This window comes from Chaetodon trifascialis, chromosome 21 (genome assembly GCF_039877785.1).
Source record: "Chaetodon trifascialis isolate fChaTrf1 chromosome 21, fChaTrf1.hap1, whole genome shotgun sequence".
Lineage (NCBI taxonomy): Eukaryota > Metazoa > Chordata > Actinopteri > Chaetodontiformes > Chaetodontidae > Chaetodon > Chaetodon trifascialis.
This window is the reverse complement of record NC_092076.1, coordinates 11,631,326-11,648,324: the sequence shown is the minus strand read 5'-3', so window position 1 is coordinate 11,648,324 and position 16,999 is coordinate 11,631,326. Positions and strand designations below refer to the sequence as shown.

The 16,999-nt window shown below is 41.3% G+C and overlaps 1 protein-coding gene across 4 annotated transcripts; it reads left to right on the top strand.

Moving 5' to 3' along the window:
• The first annotated feature begins 2,799 nt into the window (after nt 1-2,799).
• Nucleotides 2,800-16,371, top strand: plekha4 (pleckstrin homology domain containing A4). 4 transcript variants are annotated; one of them, XM_070991426.1, is made up of 24 exons: nt 2,800-3,125; nt 5,725-5,794; nt 5,896-5,994; nt 6,104-6,176; nt 6,268-6,368; nt 6,555-6,673; nt 6,768-6,980; nt 7,103-7,394; nt 7,756-7,815; nt 8,017-8,169; nt 8,946-9,005; nt 9,107-9,187; nt 9,464-9,616; nt 9,735-9,833; nt 9,948-10,056; nt 10,609-10,682; nt 11,103-11,207; nt 11,301-11,391; nt 11,643-11,698; nt 12,272-12,406; nt 12,495-12,905; nt 13,865-13,986; nt 14,163-14,272; nt 14,642-16,371. In XM_070991426.1, the coding sequence occupies exons 1-24, from the start codon at nt 3,085-3,087 to the stop codon at nt 15,853-15,855; spliced, it is 4,041 nt and encodes a 1,346-aa protein (XP_070847527.1). In that variant the 5' UTR covers nt 2,800-3,084; the 3' UTR covers nt 15,856-16,371. The 4 variants fall into 4 exon arrangements, with proteins under 4 accessions (XP_070847527.1, XP_070847529.1, XP_070847531.1 ...); XM_070991428.1 differs by lacking the exon at nt 8,017-8,169 and having other exon boundaries at nt 2,820-3,125; XM_070991430.1 differs by lacking the exons at nt 2,800-3,125; nt 8,017-8,169 and adding an exon at nt 5,160-5,305 and having other exon boundaries at nt 14,168-14,272.
• The last annotated feature ends 628 nt before the right edge of the window (nt 16,372-16,999 follow it).

Sequence of the window (16,999 nt, the reverse complement as noted above, 5' to 3'; positions counted from 1 at the left end):
CATACAATGCTTTTATAACTGCACTCAAGTAACATTCTGAACACAGGGCAGTAACTTTACTTGTAATGGACTATTTTTGCATTGTGATATTGCTATGTGTACTTAAATAAGGGCCTGAATACTTCTCCCACCTTTGCAAATTTGCCTTTTTGGGTTCTTTGTTTGCTTGCGAAAAATCATGTTTAGTGAACGGTGTTCTTCATCACTTAAGACAACAGCATCATCTTCTGTCAACAGTGATGCATTACAAGCCAAACATGCCAGCACTGAGGTCTGTGTACATATTATACCATAATATAGTTATGTCTTATAGGAACATAAAGCTTCTCTTTGTATTTTAGCCACATTGATATATATTACCCAATGACTGGGATTTTTCTTGTGAAACTGTCAGGTGAAGCTGGATGTGATGTACAAACTTATCAAACAGCATCACCTGCTGGATTCTTGCTGTGTGTACACAAAAGGCAAAACATTTCAAACAGCGTGGACTCTCTGCACACTGAAATGCATTTCACTATTTGTGTACATAATATACTTCCCTCCATGTTTTGTATATGAGGCAAAATTTAAAAAAACAAACAAAAAAACACTGAAATTTCATCACAGGATAAGAGTAATGTTCAGTTTACTGTAATGATGCATCTCCTGAATGTTAAAATGAAATATTATAGATATTATGACTTGCTGTAATATCACATTACAGTTTTCCTGATAAATAATCAAAATAATTACACTGAACAACTTTGAACCATTTAAATATTCTACTTGATTATTCATTTCATGAACTTGCTGTTGAATGAAGATTAAAAGATAAATAAAAGCTTAAAATATCTTTATTTGGAAATTGCCTGAAAGTGTGTAGTACAGAATGAAAATTGGTTCAAATTTAGCTGTATTTGTTGCATCAATTGTCTGGTCACGCTGTACACAGATTTATCATTTGTGTGTTTGTGAGCATATTTTTATGAGGACAGCATTACAACAGATAATTAAGACTTTATGAAACAAATAAACACATTTATAAACAGGATGGAATTAATCAACCAATAATTGTGAATTAAATGTCAGTTTGTTGTTGTTGTTGTTGTTGTTGTTGTTGTTGTTGTTGTTGTTTGTGTTTTTACATGTTCATTTAAAGAAAACTGATTTTTGTTTTATGATGTCAGGTTTTGTTTTTTGTTTTTGTTTTTGTTTTTTTAAATAAATTTCATGCTATTTTCTAATTTCATCACAACGTTTTTAAACAGCACCAGGAACTGCCCCGTGACCTTTCAGCCAATCAGAGGCCCCCTGCCTCTCTTAAAGGGGCTCAACAACTGCTGCCAAGTTTTGGCTTTATGTCACAAAATTGGGTGGAACTTTAACAGTTTATGAAATTATTTCACAGTTTATTGGCTCATTGTAAGATTTCATTTCATACATACTTTATTTAATATTCACCCCTCCATAGGATTCAGGTTAATGTGGACTCTTTTGTCAAGAACCACATTTCCCACAAGCCTTGAAACCAGTGTTCCAGCTTCCTGAGTCAGAGCACCCCACAGGTTGTTCAGTGTGTAACAGGAGATGACAAGTAGCCACGCAGCTGTCAGTCAACAAGGCTGATTGTGTAGTATGCTAAAAGGGAGGGATCGTAAATATCTGGAGGCAGACTGATTTGTCCCCTGTGAGAACTGGACATCCTGGGCATCTGAGGTCATGACCTCCCTGTTCAAAACCACATGGCCCGGACATGTGAGGGACTAATTATAAGACGGCATGATTACTATTTGAGTGTTGAGCAATGCTTTGAGTGTTTTGGCCCACTCAAAGTTGCAAGATTTTCTAGACACAGCTTTGGGTATTTATCACCACTTTATTCATAAATTTTAAATATAGTGCCACCAACCAGCCAGGCCTTCAGGCTGCTTTGCTCTGAGAGTAATTTTAGACTTGACTTTTCTCCTATCTCCTTGTTCTTATCATAGTTCTTAAAATGCCTTTGATATCTTCCTCTTGTACAGCAATAATGCCAGCTCTCCTGAGGCATCTGTCGTAGCCCGCTGCTGAGGATCAGTTTCCACTTTTCCTTTGAGTGCTTTTCTTTCCGTCTAGGTTTTTGATATTATTCATGACTAGAAATGCTCTCGCTCTTCTCACCTTAAAGCACTGTACACCTGCTCTCTTACGGCTGGATTAGTGAAGCACCATCTCTCTCGTGTACTGCGTGCGAGTCGAGTGTATTAGAGGTACTTCAGTTTCTGTCTGCAGAATATTTGAAGAAGAGCTCCATGAGACGCTGACTCAGTGCAGCAGAAAATCTAAATAGGAGTCCACCGTCTGGGAGAATGCTTTTGACTAATTGTGGATGTCAAGACAAATTATAAAAACCTGGCATTATGTCTGATATTTATATGCTTAGATATTTTAACTATACATTTCTTTGTGCACTGTAGGTTGTCAGAGATTTTTTTAGTGTTTTTATTTGCTGTATTCCATGAGTTCTGTTTATCAGTGCACAAGTGCAACAAAACCCTTAAGCCTTTGCACACAGATGTCAGAACAAACCCTTCATACTCTGAATGGTTTGGCCTTTATCAAGGGTGATATTTCGAGACCGGCATCCAAATCTTTAATCATCATGGAGCTACATCTAAATAGCCGGGAACTGAAATTCAAATAATGCAAAGGGCAGAGAAGAAGAGTGGGAGAACAGCTGTTTTTTGTAAATTCCACAGTCACAAACCCACACTCGGCAAAAGACAGAGAGGCTGTCAAGGGCAGGGTGAGAGGGAGGGACGCTGAGGAAGAAGAAGGAGAAGAAGAAGGGGGGGAGGAAGAAAGAAGGGGCTCACAGAGAGTGTACTGTTAGAGGACAGAAAAGCAGCCTGAGTGTGAACAGCCAGCGTAGGTAGATCACCGGACAAACGCCGCTGCTGCAAGTCAGAACGAAGGCAAGGAGTGAGAAACAAAGAGGGAGATTCACACATATGAGGAGAGAAAAGGAGTGTAGCAGGAGAGTGTCTGGGCAACAGGAGCTGGTGGTAGCCAGGAAGAGGGCAGCCAAGCCTGAGGAGATGCTGTGAGGGAACGTGCCAAGTGATGGAGCTCGAAGCAGCCAGCAGGCGGCCGCAATTAGTCAGGTACAGCAATATGGCATTAATTATATTTATGTCTCGTGCAATTCTGAGTTATACAGAGATATTTGAGTGCGTTTCAGTCTTCTTTATTGATGCTGTATTTCCATTACATCAGTAAGTTTACAGTCATTTCATTGTTATAAACAGAGCAAAAAGACTACTGGTGCTCAAGGTTACAGTATTGTAAAGCTCTGATATGATGTGTTATCTGTGGCTGAACTATTTCAGGCCCACTGGGGGACTTTTTCTCAGCTTTCCCAAGCTGTGATATCCTAGCTGTACCTACCCAGCAACTTTTCTGCATCCTATAGTCCATCTTTACTGTCTAAATCCGTGTGAAATATGCTGTGCACAATCACCATCATTGGTCGATCTTCTCAAGCAGTCAAATTATTAACTGGGGCATTGGCCTTACGTCACTACTTTACTTATCAAGGTCAAATGTATAGCAATGATTTTGTTGACATTCAAAGACATGAGAATGTGGGAGACATGCAAATGTTTTTGTTGATGGAGAGGGAGGACATTTTGCGGGCCAATGTATTCAACATGCTGTGCGTCCAACTTCACATGATGCTCCTGAGTCCACAAAGCGCACTCTGTGTGGCACACAGACCCACCATTTATCCTCCCCTCCATCCCTCTTTAGCATTTTAAGTCTTCTCCTCCCCAAGCAAGTGACCCCCGCTGATTAAGAAGGAGATTTTCCAAATATTTCACAACACCCACGTAACCCCCAGCGGCTAAGAGGTTGTTAGTCTCTGCTCTCATCTCTTACAAAGACCTGATTGTTTTTTCTCATTTACTCTGCGCCTCACTGGTAGTGGGCTGTGGTTGATGCTGACATAGATTGCAGCAGCAAAAAACCACGTCGAATCTCAGGGTCACCCACGGGTGCTTGCGGTGGCTCAATGTGAGATGTTTCTCAAGAGTTTTTATTTTTAAGCCCATCTGTGTTGCTTTTTATGAAGGTCAACAATGTATCAACTGTTTAGATGAGCTGTAGAGTAAAGCTACAGTCTAAGTGTAACTTAGACGAGAATCAGTTTTAATCTAAATAAGAATCGTTTTCATCAAGTGAGTTTGTAAATGACAGATGTACATATATGCATACATAAACTGTAAATACACATGTCAATTAGCATAGTATAACAATAGCGTAACACAAATGAAATTAAAAAACAGTACATACACACAGCAAGCAAGCAAGCAGTTTGCCATAAATTTAAGATAAAGTTCATATGTTTAAGTAAATAAAGTGGTACTTAACATAGCTGTACAGCAGTAGTACAGTGATATATACAAATAATAATATGTAGTGAATACAAAATGGAATTCAAGAAGATATGAGTACATGCATACATAAGCGCAGTGAGAAAGTAGTTTATCATCAAGTGGAAGTTCAAGGAATAAATGTTTGCTGTAATTCATGTAGAAAATGGTGCTATACTACAAGTAGTAATTCAAGGCATAAAAATAAGGAATTTAAGAGGATAAACACAATAACACACATATGCTTAAATATTGACCTTGCATCTAAGTGTCATAAAGTGTAAGTACAAGTTTCCATAAATATATTAAACGCAGCAATAAGTGGGTTGTACAGTAGGGGCAGGTGCATGACACATGCTACCATGTGACCTACAAGACCAAATACGCTGATAAATCCTTGCAGTCATGTGCCCGAAGAGACAGCGTGAAAACTCAAACCAGTGACACAGTGAACCCTTCCCTACACATTCGTGTCCAACAGGCTACTTCACTTCCCCTGCTCCTCACTCCTTTATACCGGTTGTCTGTCCTCGGCCGTCCACGCCGCAGTTCTACAGTTTGGGACACATTCCAAATCCCTCTCAGGCTCTCATACCAGCCCGTCCCTGCTGCCAGATTGGTTTTCACACTGTGCCGGGCCCCTCCCTGCCACCACGGCGACGCAGCTGTCACCTGTCAGTTTCATGGTGGGGATGCACGCCGGCCTGTTATGGCTCAGAATAGAATTGTGGGAGAGTTTCGCTGGAAGTGGGAGAGCACAACACCAAGTCTCCGATAGGATGAACAGTTGAGCAGGAAAAAATCTCAACTATACGGGAATGTGGCATATGTGTGCTCGGAGGTTTCGGGGTGCTGTTCATGGGAGTGACTGACTGCGTCTACAGAGAGAGACTCTGGTTCAGACTGTGTTGGTAAGGCCTGGTGTCTTAGTCTCACTCAGAGCTGCAACCAGTTCATTCAAATGTTCAAATGAGTTTCATGATAGGGAAGTTCAGAGTTCAGAGATGTAGAAGTTTTAATTTTATGAATGCTATTTTGATATTTCGCGCACTTTTGTTTGTGTGAACCACTTAGTAATTACGACCTTGAATGAAGCAATACTTTCTTATTTATAGACACACATGTGTATATGAAATACCCTGGTAAAGTAAGGGGGTAGGCTGTAGTTTGGGTGCCAATACTGTAAAATCTGATGATCCTGATATGACATTTCAGATGTGACATTTGCATCCAGCTGTGACATTTCTAACTTAAGTTTATGACTGTGATCCTATCTATCTGGTAGTTTTCAACTGTAATCTATATATACTGGTTTCTGTTTCCACTGCAGAATGGATGACCAGGACAGAGTCAGCCAAGCATCCAGTGTGGCCACGATTTCCTACTTTCCTGTCACAAAGGTATGTTTTAAGTTTGCATTTTTCTAACCTGTCATTATGTGCACATGTGGATGGTTTATTGTTATTGCATACAAATGTATTATTCCCTCTTTGGCTAACAGGAAAGTGATGGAAAGGTGCAAACGTTTGGGAAAAGGTGTCAGTCTGCTAAGAGAGACCCCAACTGTCCTGTGGTCATCAGAGGATGGCTCAACAAAAAAGTACATTTCAACATGGCCTACTTAACATTTTCTTTAACTTCATCCTGGCATGTAGAGTTTGTGACTGAGTTAAGCAAAGACAAGCCCCTAATTAATCTTCCTCCTGCAGGACAGCTCTGGTTTGAAGCTATGGAAGAGGAGGTGGTTTGTCCTCTCAAACTACTGTCTGTTTTATTATAAAGGTACACAGCCCAGCACTTTGTCCCTCATGTGCTCTGATGGTACAACAATGCATCTCTTCCTTTGTTCACTTTTTTTTCTGTCCCCCACCAGACAGTAGAGAAGAATCTGTGCTGGGCAGCATCCCACTCCCGAGCTACAAAATCCTGTTCTGCACCCCACGAGAATGCAAGAACAGGAAGTTCACCTTCAAGGTATCGTCATTCGGCTACTCATTCAGTTTAAGCCATTGTGAAATTATCTTCCACTGTACAGTGGAAGACGAATGAATGCATTAACATTTGATGTGTTGTTATTGAGCTACAGAACATTTAGAAAACGCTGATCCTGTGTGAGGGGAACGACAGCAGTGTAACTGTGAATAATCTCTGTAAAACTAGGTGGTGCACCAGGGAATGCGCTCTTATTTCTTCAGTGCTGACACTCAGGAGGACATGTTGGGCTGGGTCCGAGCTCTCAGTCAGTCTGCGATGATGGAGCCAGACAGTTCCCTGAACCGGTACAGCACCATTCACTCTGAGGTGTTATACACTGAATATCAAGCATTTTTCACAAATGCACTCGCTGAGCCTTTTCTGCTCTGATTCTTTCAGGCGTTGCTCAAGTTATCAGGATTTCACACAGATAGGTGGCAGCAGTGAATCAGTGGACTTCCCCAAACCCCCGTCTGATGGAGAGGGTCCCTCCCAAAAGCACAGGCACATCAGCAGGACTCTGAGCGAACAGAGTCAGCTCACCAGTGGGAGGATGGGGACGTCGCACTCCGAGCGCAGGGGGAGGAGGAGTGTGCGTCAGAGAAACAGCAGGTTGTCAAGTCACCTCTGTGTGTGAAAGGCGCATATTTAAATCCCAGTGGTTTACTTAAAGGGAAAACTCATCCGAGGAAGGTCCCAGCTTTAGCATTATGTACTGCTTTCTCTTCAAACAGAACACCCAGCCCTCCTGAATTTAGCAGAAGAAGAGTCTGCGGTCCAAACCAAGAGGAAGATTCTCTCCCCGATCAAAACACACAAGCAGAAATGATGGGAATGGGCTCTTTGACCTCAAGAGGTCAGCTGGGATCACGACCTCACACACCGGTGGGCAGGGTTGACATTCGACCCCAGGATGACTCGGTCATGGTGCCACAGACGCTGTACTACACACCTGCCTCACCGAAGCTGGAGTTCAAATCCACGCCGAACACTCCAGTGGCAGAAAGGTGGCAGAACCTAAGCAAGGTACCTGCACTTGTTCAGTTTATGTTGATCATAAAATAAACTCAATCAATCAATAATAAAGTATCCTGTTCAATTGAAAGTATACATTTCAGTCAAAAAAGTGTTTGCTCTCATTATGTTTGTTTGTTTAATTGTAAACTGACATAAAAACTGAAGCTACATCATCCAAAAATTGAATAACTGTGTCACAACATTAACATGTTTTATTGCAAATAAATATTGTGATTATATACTGTACAATAGGTTTATCCAGAATATTACTTTTCTGTCTACTTAAGATGGTAATCTGAGTTTTTAGAAGTGTAATATTTACCTGCTGGAGCTCCTTTTTAACACACCTTGTCTTTTTCATTGTTTACAGCCAACACCTACATACGGTTCTGTCCATCATATCTCGAGTGGGAGAAGACCTTTAGGAAAGGTGATTATAGTATGAGTAATACAATTGCAGCAAAACTTCCAGGATATTTACTGAGTAAAGTAATAGTGTCAATTGTTGAGTAAAAGATACTTAAACAGATCACTGAATGGGATGAGTTTCATTCATGGCGTACAGTAGCGCAGTATGTTTTGTGTGACGCCATGTGTTGTCCGTTCTCATACATGCTGTCTCCTCCTTCAGAGCTACTCCACAGGGGCACATGCAGACCTACTGCCCCCTTTGCCCCCCTCATCGAGAGCTGCACACGCTCCCCACCCCCCACACCACCACCACCACCACCATCATCATCATCACCGCAGCAATGTATCTGTTTGTGTGCTACCGCCGGCTATGGTACAGGCCATCCTGCTGTGCTCTGTGTTCTTATGGCGTCCTGTGTGCTACTTTGAAACTGTGCTGTTTTGTTTCTATTCGTATGTTCTCATAAATGTTGTTTGTGTTGTGGCGTTGTCTCTAACCACGCAGACTGTTAACAAAGTGACTATTTTTATCAGTATGAACAACGGTGTCTGTGATATTGTCCCACACTGTTTTGTGTATGTCACTGACTTGTTTTGTGTTCATGTCACTGTACCGTATTGTCACTAATTCTTATTGTGTGACTAATAAATCATATATTGCACTTATTATATTTTTATGTTTTTAATTGTGGTTGTATCTGTGTGATTTATCTCATGATGATGCGTTCTGCCATGATTATGCTGCAAGAAATAAGAGTAAGCAGATGTTTTGCCAAATATGTGTCTTATGAAAAGGATTAATTTTCTCTCAAATTCATGACCAAACTCATAATACATGGCCTCTGTTTGTGCCTTGTGAAGCTCGTGCTGTGCTCTTTTGAGAAACAACAGTTCAGTCTTAACATTCAAGCATCGGCACTGAAGCATTCAGTCAGTAACCTACACCAAAAAACACTAATATGTATTAAATGTAGTGAGCACATTTAATGGATTTCAGAAATAAATTACATAAAAAGATTATGATCTAATATATTTTCATTAAAATCACCTACTGATTAAATTTGGCCAACAGGGGGAAACAATATTTAAAAAAAAAAACACAGTTAATTGAACGTATTGTAACAAAATGATAACCTTGATGCATTTCAGGGCCCAAAGTCTGACACGAGGGAAACCCCACCGATCCGACCTCTTGAAAGCGATGCAGATGTGAGTGTTCATATATGGTATTATATATAGTTTTCATCAGAGTATATACATCTTAGATGTTTTTCTCTGAGAAGACTTCAGTTTGATTTTTCCCTCTTCAGGCTGTGTTGACGAGGCTGTGTGGGTGTGACAAGCTGCTACAGTCTCTGTCTGTAGAGCTGGCCCAGCTACAAATGGATAAGGTCAGTAATTACCCCATAAGACGTCAAACTTCAGGCCATTTACACCAGTCATGACTAATAAATGTATAATATGAAGGCAAATGCACTGGATATATAGGCTGATGGTTTGTTGTACAAACTAACCAAACAACTTAAGAACTCCAGCTCAAAACTTTTGAATACATTTTAATGGTTTTACAGATGAAAATGCCAGTGTTTTGACAAAAAGTGACAGCAAACAGCATATTGTGACAGTTTCAAGATTAAAAATAAGAAGATTTTGTTTCCCTGCGGCAGGACAGCGTCCATTGTGCATTAGAGGTGTCCAGACTCCAGCTGGAGGAGTGGAAAAGCCAGGGACCCATGGCCCAGGAAGAAGCACTGACCCAGAAGGCGTTGCTCCAGGAGGAGCTGGTCACAATCCGGGCCAGAATGTGTGATGTATCACTGGTGTGTGATAAGCCGGGGGCAGTGAACCAGAATGAGACAAACAATGGCACTACATGAGAAGTGTACATATTTTATAATCACTGAGGATTTTTGCATGTCTTCTAATCTTTTTGCTCAGGAAATGGAAAGGGTGTGGAGTCAATATGAGAGAATGGAGAGTGAACTCTCGGTTATCCGGTCACACCTGCAGCACATCTGTAACTTTGGAGTGCCACAGGTATTTGTACAAAAAACTGGACACTTTCTCACTAATATATCAAGCCTGGTTAACCGATGTATACTGCATTATCATTAAGGCTCGTGAGATAATTCATGAGTCCTTTTTTCTCAGGAGCAGTCTCAGGCCCAGAGAGAGCTGTGGATGATGGAGGACATCCTAGCTGGACTGAAGGTCAACAGGGATCACTTCCGCTTCCTGTTGGGACTACAGAGGCACCACAGTAAGTAAAAATAAGGTTTTATTTCAATGCACTGGTGGTGTCATTAAAAATGTACAGCACATTGAATTGATGGATGGATGGATGGATGGATGGATGGATGGATGGATGGATGGATGGATGGATGGATGGATGGATGGATGGATCAAGAATTTCTAGATGAGTGAATGGATGAATTAGTTCAAGCTACACCAGCCATTATTATATGTAAAAATCCAGTCATCCTATCATCCTAATGCACAAGACTTCAATGCATAAGAGCCTCTCGGTTCAGCTAAATTGCAAAAAGAAAAAAAAAAGAAAATCCTCTCTGCATATAGCAATGAATAAATCATGAGTGAGCTAGAAAGTCTGAATCTTTTCATCACCTTCACCTGTGTTAATGAATTTAAGCCAGTCACATTACAATCTTTCAGTTTTGAAGTCTTGAAATTTCAAACAATGACTTCTTGTTTTGATTTGAGGCCGCCAATGTGGTTCATCTTGATTATGCACATGGGACATGACAATAGATGAACAGTGTCAACACTGTGACCTTTTCTGTCTCCCCCTCAGCGTTCCTGCCGACGTCTCCACATCCTGGATCCCCTGGCTCTCCCACAGAGAGACTGCAGAGTGGCCTGCCAATGGTACTTCTCCTGTCCATTGTCCCTTTGTCAATGACCCCCTGGTGTCTGCGCTCTGTTTATGAACAAACATGGGATTGTTGTCCACTCAAGGCAAAGGTTAAATCCATCTGCTGGCATCAAGTGATAAGATCTTTGAGGTGTTTTCCTCCAGGCCTACACTGCTTTAAGTTCTAAAATATATAAGTGTAATTACTGCTAACAATTAGCAGTGATGTGGCAGCTTTATACGCTCTACTCTCCTCTTTGGAGACCAGCAGGATTTACAAGCCAGGATCTGGTCTGTGCCATTTTCTGCCTTCAACCAGTTATCACTGACACTAAAAACACTGATTGACTGTTGGGAAAACTTGTTGCGTTGGATTGATGCTACTTTTCTAAGATAAACTGAGAGAGTATGAATATTGAAAATGGTCCCTGCAGGATGTGGAGCGAGAGCCACCAGTTCGTCCACCGTTGCCCCAGGAGCTACAGGAAAACCACCAGAGCGGGGATCAGGGCCATGGCTGGACAGAGTCGCCATATGAGGTGTGAAACGTGGACATTATCAATGGCAAACATGATCAAGTTCGACTTTTTTTCTTTTTTTAATCATTTTTCTTTTCTCTGCTTATGTTTCAGGGAATCTACAGCCATGCTGTTGATCCTGTGCAGAGAAGAGGAAACAGCCAGCCTGACCTCCTTAACGTGAAAGCACAGAAAGATGCATTCGGTTGGTTCAGATACAGTATGCTCAATATAAATAGAGTCCATGAGAAGTCTGATATTAATATACTGGGCTATAGATTATTATTTTCTGACACATCTAAGATTAAACAGCAGGTGACTGTTTCAGTCCCCAGTGGCTTTGTTTTGTCCTCCACCCTCATATTTCCTATTTCTCTTTCTCCTTATCTCTTTCTCCTCCCACCCATCCTCCCTCACTCCCTCTATCCTTCTCCTCTTCTTTCATGTCATCTTTAGAATCTCAGCCTGCTTCAAAGTGGATGCCACCAGATACAATGAACCAATCAACCAAGGTTTGATTCTCCATAATTTCCTGTTTTCTGGTTAGCTATATCTGGATGTATGCAATGTGATCCAAAACACTCCAAATATAGAAGCAGCCAAAGCTGATTTTTCCTCATTGCAATCACAGCCAAATTTCAATTCTTTGATTCTCTCATCTTCCTTGCAATTAGGGCATGTTGCAGTGCCTCTTCAAGGCAATAGGGGGAGGCAGAGGCTCATGTCTCAGTATAGCAGCTCAGTCTTCTCACTTCTGCCACCCAACCCCCCTTTCTCACATGCTCATACACGCACACACACACACACACACACACACACACACACACACACACACACACATATATATATATATATATATATAAACACACAGATGCAAGCAGCAATACATATACTCATGCACGAATACACCTCTGCACAAACAGATGCAAACACAGCCATGACAATCACCTATTTGTTTATTTAACTGTGCTTCTTGATATGCAAATCATGGATTGTGGTTGTTGCTTTACCTTTTGTACACGCATATTGCTGAGGTGCAGAGTTCATAGATGACTCATATTCTAAACAGCCTATATCTTTTCTAGAAAATGAAGATGAGCGAAGAAGAGCAGATTGAGCGGATGAAAAGGAATCAGGAGAGGCTGACTAATAGGAAGAAACCCCCTATATCTGCTCCAGGAGCCCAAACCCAGAGTCAAGACTCAGAGATGAGAGAGGAGGTCTGCCAAATCCTTCAGCATCTAAGTGACTGAATTTCTATTCTATTATTAAACCACATTTATGAACATTTACCTTATGTTTCCTCAGACCCCCTTCCCTCTAAGGGTGACACGAGTCGTTACAGCTGTACTGCCGTCCTCTCTCGTGGCCAGAAGGGTTTCTGTTGAGGATCCCCCTCCTGAGCTCGACAACCCACTGCCTGAGCAGATCCAGCCTGAGATGCAGCAAAGATTGGCTGCTCAGAATAAAAAAATGTTGAACAAGCCACCCAGGCGTCTGTTCCTGGAGAGTCCTGATCAAAACCAGTCCTCTGCAGAGATGCACCGGGATCAGCCTGTTAAAAAGGCAGACAAAAAGCAGCAGCATCAGGGAGTACTGAGGTCCTCCAAGAAGGAGTCGTGGTCAGAGGAGAGGAGAGCTGAAACGACCGAGGCCTTGAGGAATCAAGTTCGAGATCAAGCAGGTTTAGGAAATGGAAGTGCAAGCTTGAACATCAGGGTAAGAAAGGAATCAAAGACTCACACTCTGAAAACACAGCATATATTCACAAAGATGATTCCATGGCATAAATTTTCTCATCCATGGTTTATATCATATCATCTCATTCTAACACTGGCTTTAATTCCTCGTTATTTGGGGTCTGCTGTATGTGTAAAAATGATCAAATCCAAATATATAGAAAAGTATTGAAGTGGTAACCTCTTCCCAAGATACAAACAGTTTGAAGAGAAAATGAACAAACACGTGTTCCTTTTATTTGCTGATTTATAACTCACAGACATATAAATGTACAGTATGCTGCCCAACACTGTGACATGACTTATGATAGGTCTATCTCCTTGTGAAGCCTCTAACAAACAAGCTACCACAAAACTTCTGAAATATTGATGTTTATAAGAAATTCTCAGAAAATTAGTAAAAGTCGTGAAGTATCAAGCTAATAAAACAATGTCTGATTTTTTTGGCTGTTAAATCCTGAGGTCTCCACCAATGTTGCTAAACATATTTACTAGGTGCTTATTAGCATGTGTATTAGTAGCATGTTGACCTTTTTATCTGTAAGTATAAGGCACTTTTTTACTTATTCTTGGGCTTAGGGGGTTGTGGTTGTTAAGATTATAATTAATGTACAACTTCCTTATTTATCATCATTAAACAGTAATTCTGAGGTTAGTGAGGGAAAACTTAGGTTAATGGTCTAGTGGTTGTAGAAGATGGTCATGTAGAAAAAGGTATTAATAAGTGCTTTATGATGAATAATAAAAGGCCAATATATACTAATAATGACTATGAATATAATGAATATAATGAATATGTGTTCCTTAATCTAAAGCATTACCATAACTGGCTACATATCTATAGTGGATTAAAAATGACTGGTTGCATTGATATAGTTATCCTGTAAGGTAAGGTCCTTGTGGCGTAGAGTGCATTCTAATGTGAAACTGTTCGAACAGGAAGAGGAACAGCCCTCTGCCCTCCTGGCCCCTGACGTGGACCCTGAACCCTGTCTGACCCCTGAGCAGCGGGAGGCCAAACTGCGACGCGTGGAACGAATACGGGAGAGAGTCATAAGAAGGTGGGATTTATTTTTGACCTTTAAATATTTAAAATGATGTATATGTTGTGTGTATATGAAGGTCCCCACTAATTGATTGTTCTATCTATCTATCTATCTATCTATCTATCTATCTATCTATCTATCTATCTATCTATCTATCTATCTATCTATCTATCTATCTATCTATCTATCAGCGCAGTCAGAGAGAGTGCTACTACACACAAACAACTGCCAATCAAGGGGGAGGGGCAGGAGGTTCACCGGGTGCCCCCTGACACAGCTAAAAAACACAGGAGGAGATCAGGTACACACGCAACTCAAGTAAATATCTTAAAAACTGCTGAAATGAGGCTGCAGTTGAATCTTTTCTAATTCCGATCCCAGAAATTATTTTCTATGTCCATGACTTACTAAGTGATGAAGTTACATTATTGATCGGTTGAGTGGTGGTTGCTCTTTTGAAATGAATAGGCGCGAATAGCCTTCCTTACATTCACATGAGTTTTTTGCAGCGAGGTGCTGAAAGTCCTTGAAGTTCTGACCTAGTTTGTCTTTTTCAGAAAAGCTGTCTTTCAGTAGCCATTTGCTATAAAACACATATCGGTGACAGCTATAGAAGAATCTGACTTAGTTACTTACTTAGTGGCAAATTCTGCTCTGTCCCTGTCTACAGACCTTGAATCTTACCATGTCTACGGAAGCTGTGGGGATACCATCAGAGGTCCGGCAGAACTTCAGCTTTCCAGTGGAACATCTCAGGATGAAGATGAAAGAGATGGACATGTGAAAACATCGAAAAGTCAAGACAAGTTTGGGAACAAAACAGAACACATGGATCACAGTGGAAGAACCGGGGATGCCAAAACTAAGATCAAACGTCCCGCTTCACCCTATCATATCTCATCCATGACTGTCTTCCAGAGAGACGGAGGCAAGGGATTTACAAGTTGCAGGGGTGGAGAGGAGCAAAAGCTGGAAGAATCCGCTGCTGGTGACAATGAAAGTGATTTTCCATCCTCTGATCTGAGAGCGAAGTGGTTCCTCTCCACCAACCAGTGGCAAGGGTTCATACCTTTGCAGATCCCCGGCATAGACTCACTGTGCAGTGAGGAGATATCAGACACCGAGAACCATCCTGCATGCACTGATGACGTGACTGATTCCAATGAAATGTCATCTGCAGTCAGTGAAAGCTTAGAGAAAATGAAAGAGAACCATTCACTCTTTTATAAGATTGCATGCGACATTAGTATTTCAGATACAGATATAACAAAGAATGAGGGTCACTCAAATGCCCAAACGTCATCCAGGACAGAGGAAGAAGACCTGCCGATCTCCCAGTCTGTGCCGGATGAAGCAACCCATAATGAAAATCAAGACAGCAAAGATGTCAGCTTTAATTTTCCATTAGATGTAAATGAAAACAGTCTCTCAATTGATAAGAAACTCCAAGATTCAGCACTGGAAATCCAAGACAATGCAGCGTTAAATACCTCAGCCAGTCCAGCAAAGGAGGCTTGCGTTTATGAAGAGATCCCTCTAAAGGAACGTGAAGATGCCTCAAGGCAAGAAGGTCTGTTAGAGAAAGTTAGAGAAACTACCCATGGAGATCCTGTTCAGAACACCGATTCTGATCAGGCCCTGGACGAAAGCGCAAGAGAGGAACACAGTGGAGCGAAAAGGAGAGAAGACAAGAAGGTGGACCACGAAAGACCTGAAGAACCGAACAAATGCCGTCATTTAAGTGGGGAGAGCAAAGAGACAGTCCAAGAACGAGGCAACAACCACTCCGTCACTCCACCCAGCTCCATGTTTGAGGGTGGAAACGTGACCCGGAGTGCCTCTTTCGGGAAGGCACGAGTTACAGTATTGAGGACGAGTTTGTAGAGGCAAGAAGAGTGGCGGCTTAAGGAGCTTAAATGAACAAACTTGAGAAGGACAAGAACACAGCTAAGTGATTTATGGTGAAGGAAAATGCTCGAGGAGGACGACTTGAAGTGATTGAAGGATTGGACCTAACTTTGGATTCCAAACGGTAAAATGGGAACATGATAATGAGAGAAATAACCATACTGTTTGGTAAACTTAAACATTTCCATGATATGTGGTTTGACATGGATGCAGAGAAAACAGGAAGTCTTAAGAAGATTTTATGAAAGCAAAAACTGTGTGCAAATATAATGCTGTTCCTGATGGTAGACACCAAATACCTTATGTATAGCTGCTGTCAAATATGTTTGAGGTTAACACTTTCATTCCTCTCACCATATTCATCTAACATAATGCAGAAATTATACGTGATGGCTGCTTGTGGATGGCAACATAACCCTGTCACTGTAACAAAATGTGTTTTGTATCTCAAATACCCTGATTAATAAACATGTTGTGTCTGACAGAACCATCAACAGTCCTGCTCCTGATTTACATACACAACATATTGCATTTATATTTTCCTCTCTTTTCATGCATCTGGTTTGGGGTTTTTTTTCCTCAATGAAGGTCCCCCGGGTGCTTGGGTGCTGCTCTCTGACAAGCCCTGATGCAGAATTACACGGAGCCACTGAAAATGCCTTTGTCACTTTAAATCCTTGCCGTGTCTCAGTCGATGACATCATTGTCTGAGAACACATTACATCACCCCTTCCCGGGCTCTCTCTCTTAAAGACAGCACCACCTTATGTTTACTGAGCTACACACACAAACGTGCACATACAGAGAGAGAGAGAGACCTGCTTATCTGTTTACAAATGTGATATCAATATCAATATGCATATTAATAACAGTCTTAATGAGATTCAATTTTATGTGTCGGCTGGTGAGATCATACTATGTGCTTGTAGTTACATACAGGACAGCATCTATAGATTTGGCCAATTCCACAAATGTATTACAGAGCTACAAGTTGGTGATTAAACGTAAAAACACCCCTGCCATGACTGAACTGGCATGCATTTCCTACCACAATACACGCAGTAAAGACAGTTGTGAATACATTTTTAATTAGAGCTTGTCTCTGTCTTTAACAAAGGCT

Bases quoted from the DNA above. Each gene is read 5' to 3' on its own strand.
- plekha4 (XM_070991426.1), top strand. From the start codon at position 3,085: ATGGAGCTCGAAGCAGCCAGCAGGCGGCCGCAATTAGTCAG. The intron at 5,795-5,895 runs GTATGTTTTAAG...TTTGGCTAACAG, and splicing joins CCTACTTTCCTGTCACAAAG to GAAAGTGATGGAAAGGTGCA. The intron at 5,995-6,103 runs GTACATTTCAAC...TTCCTCCTGCAG, and splicing joins GAGGATGGCTCAACAAAAAA to GACAGCTCTGGTTTGAAGCT.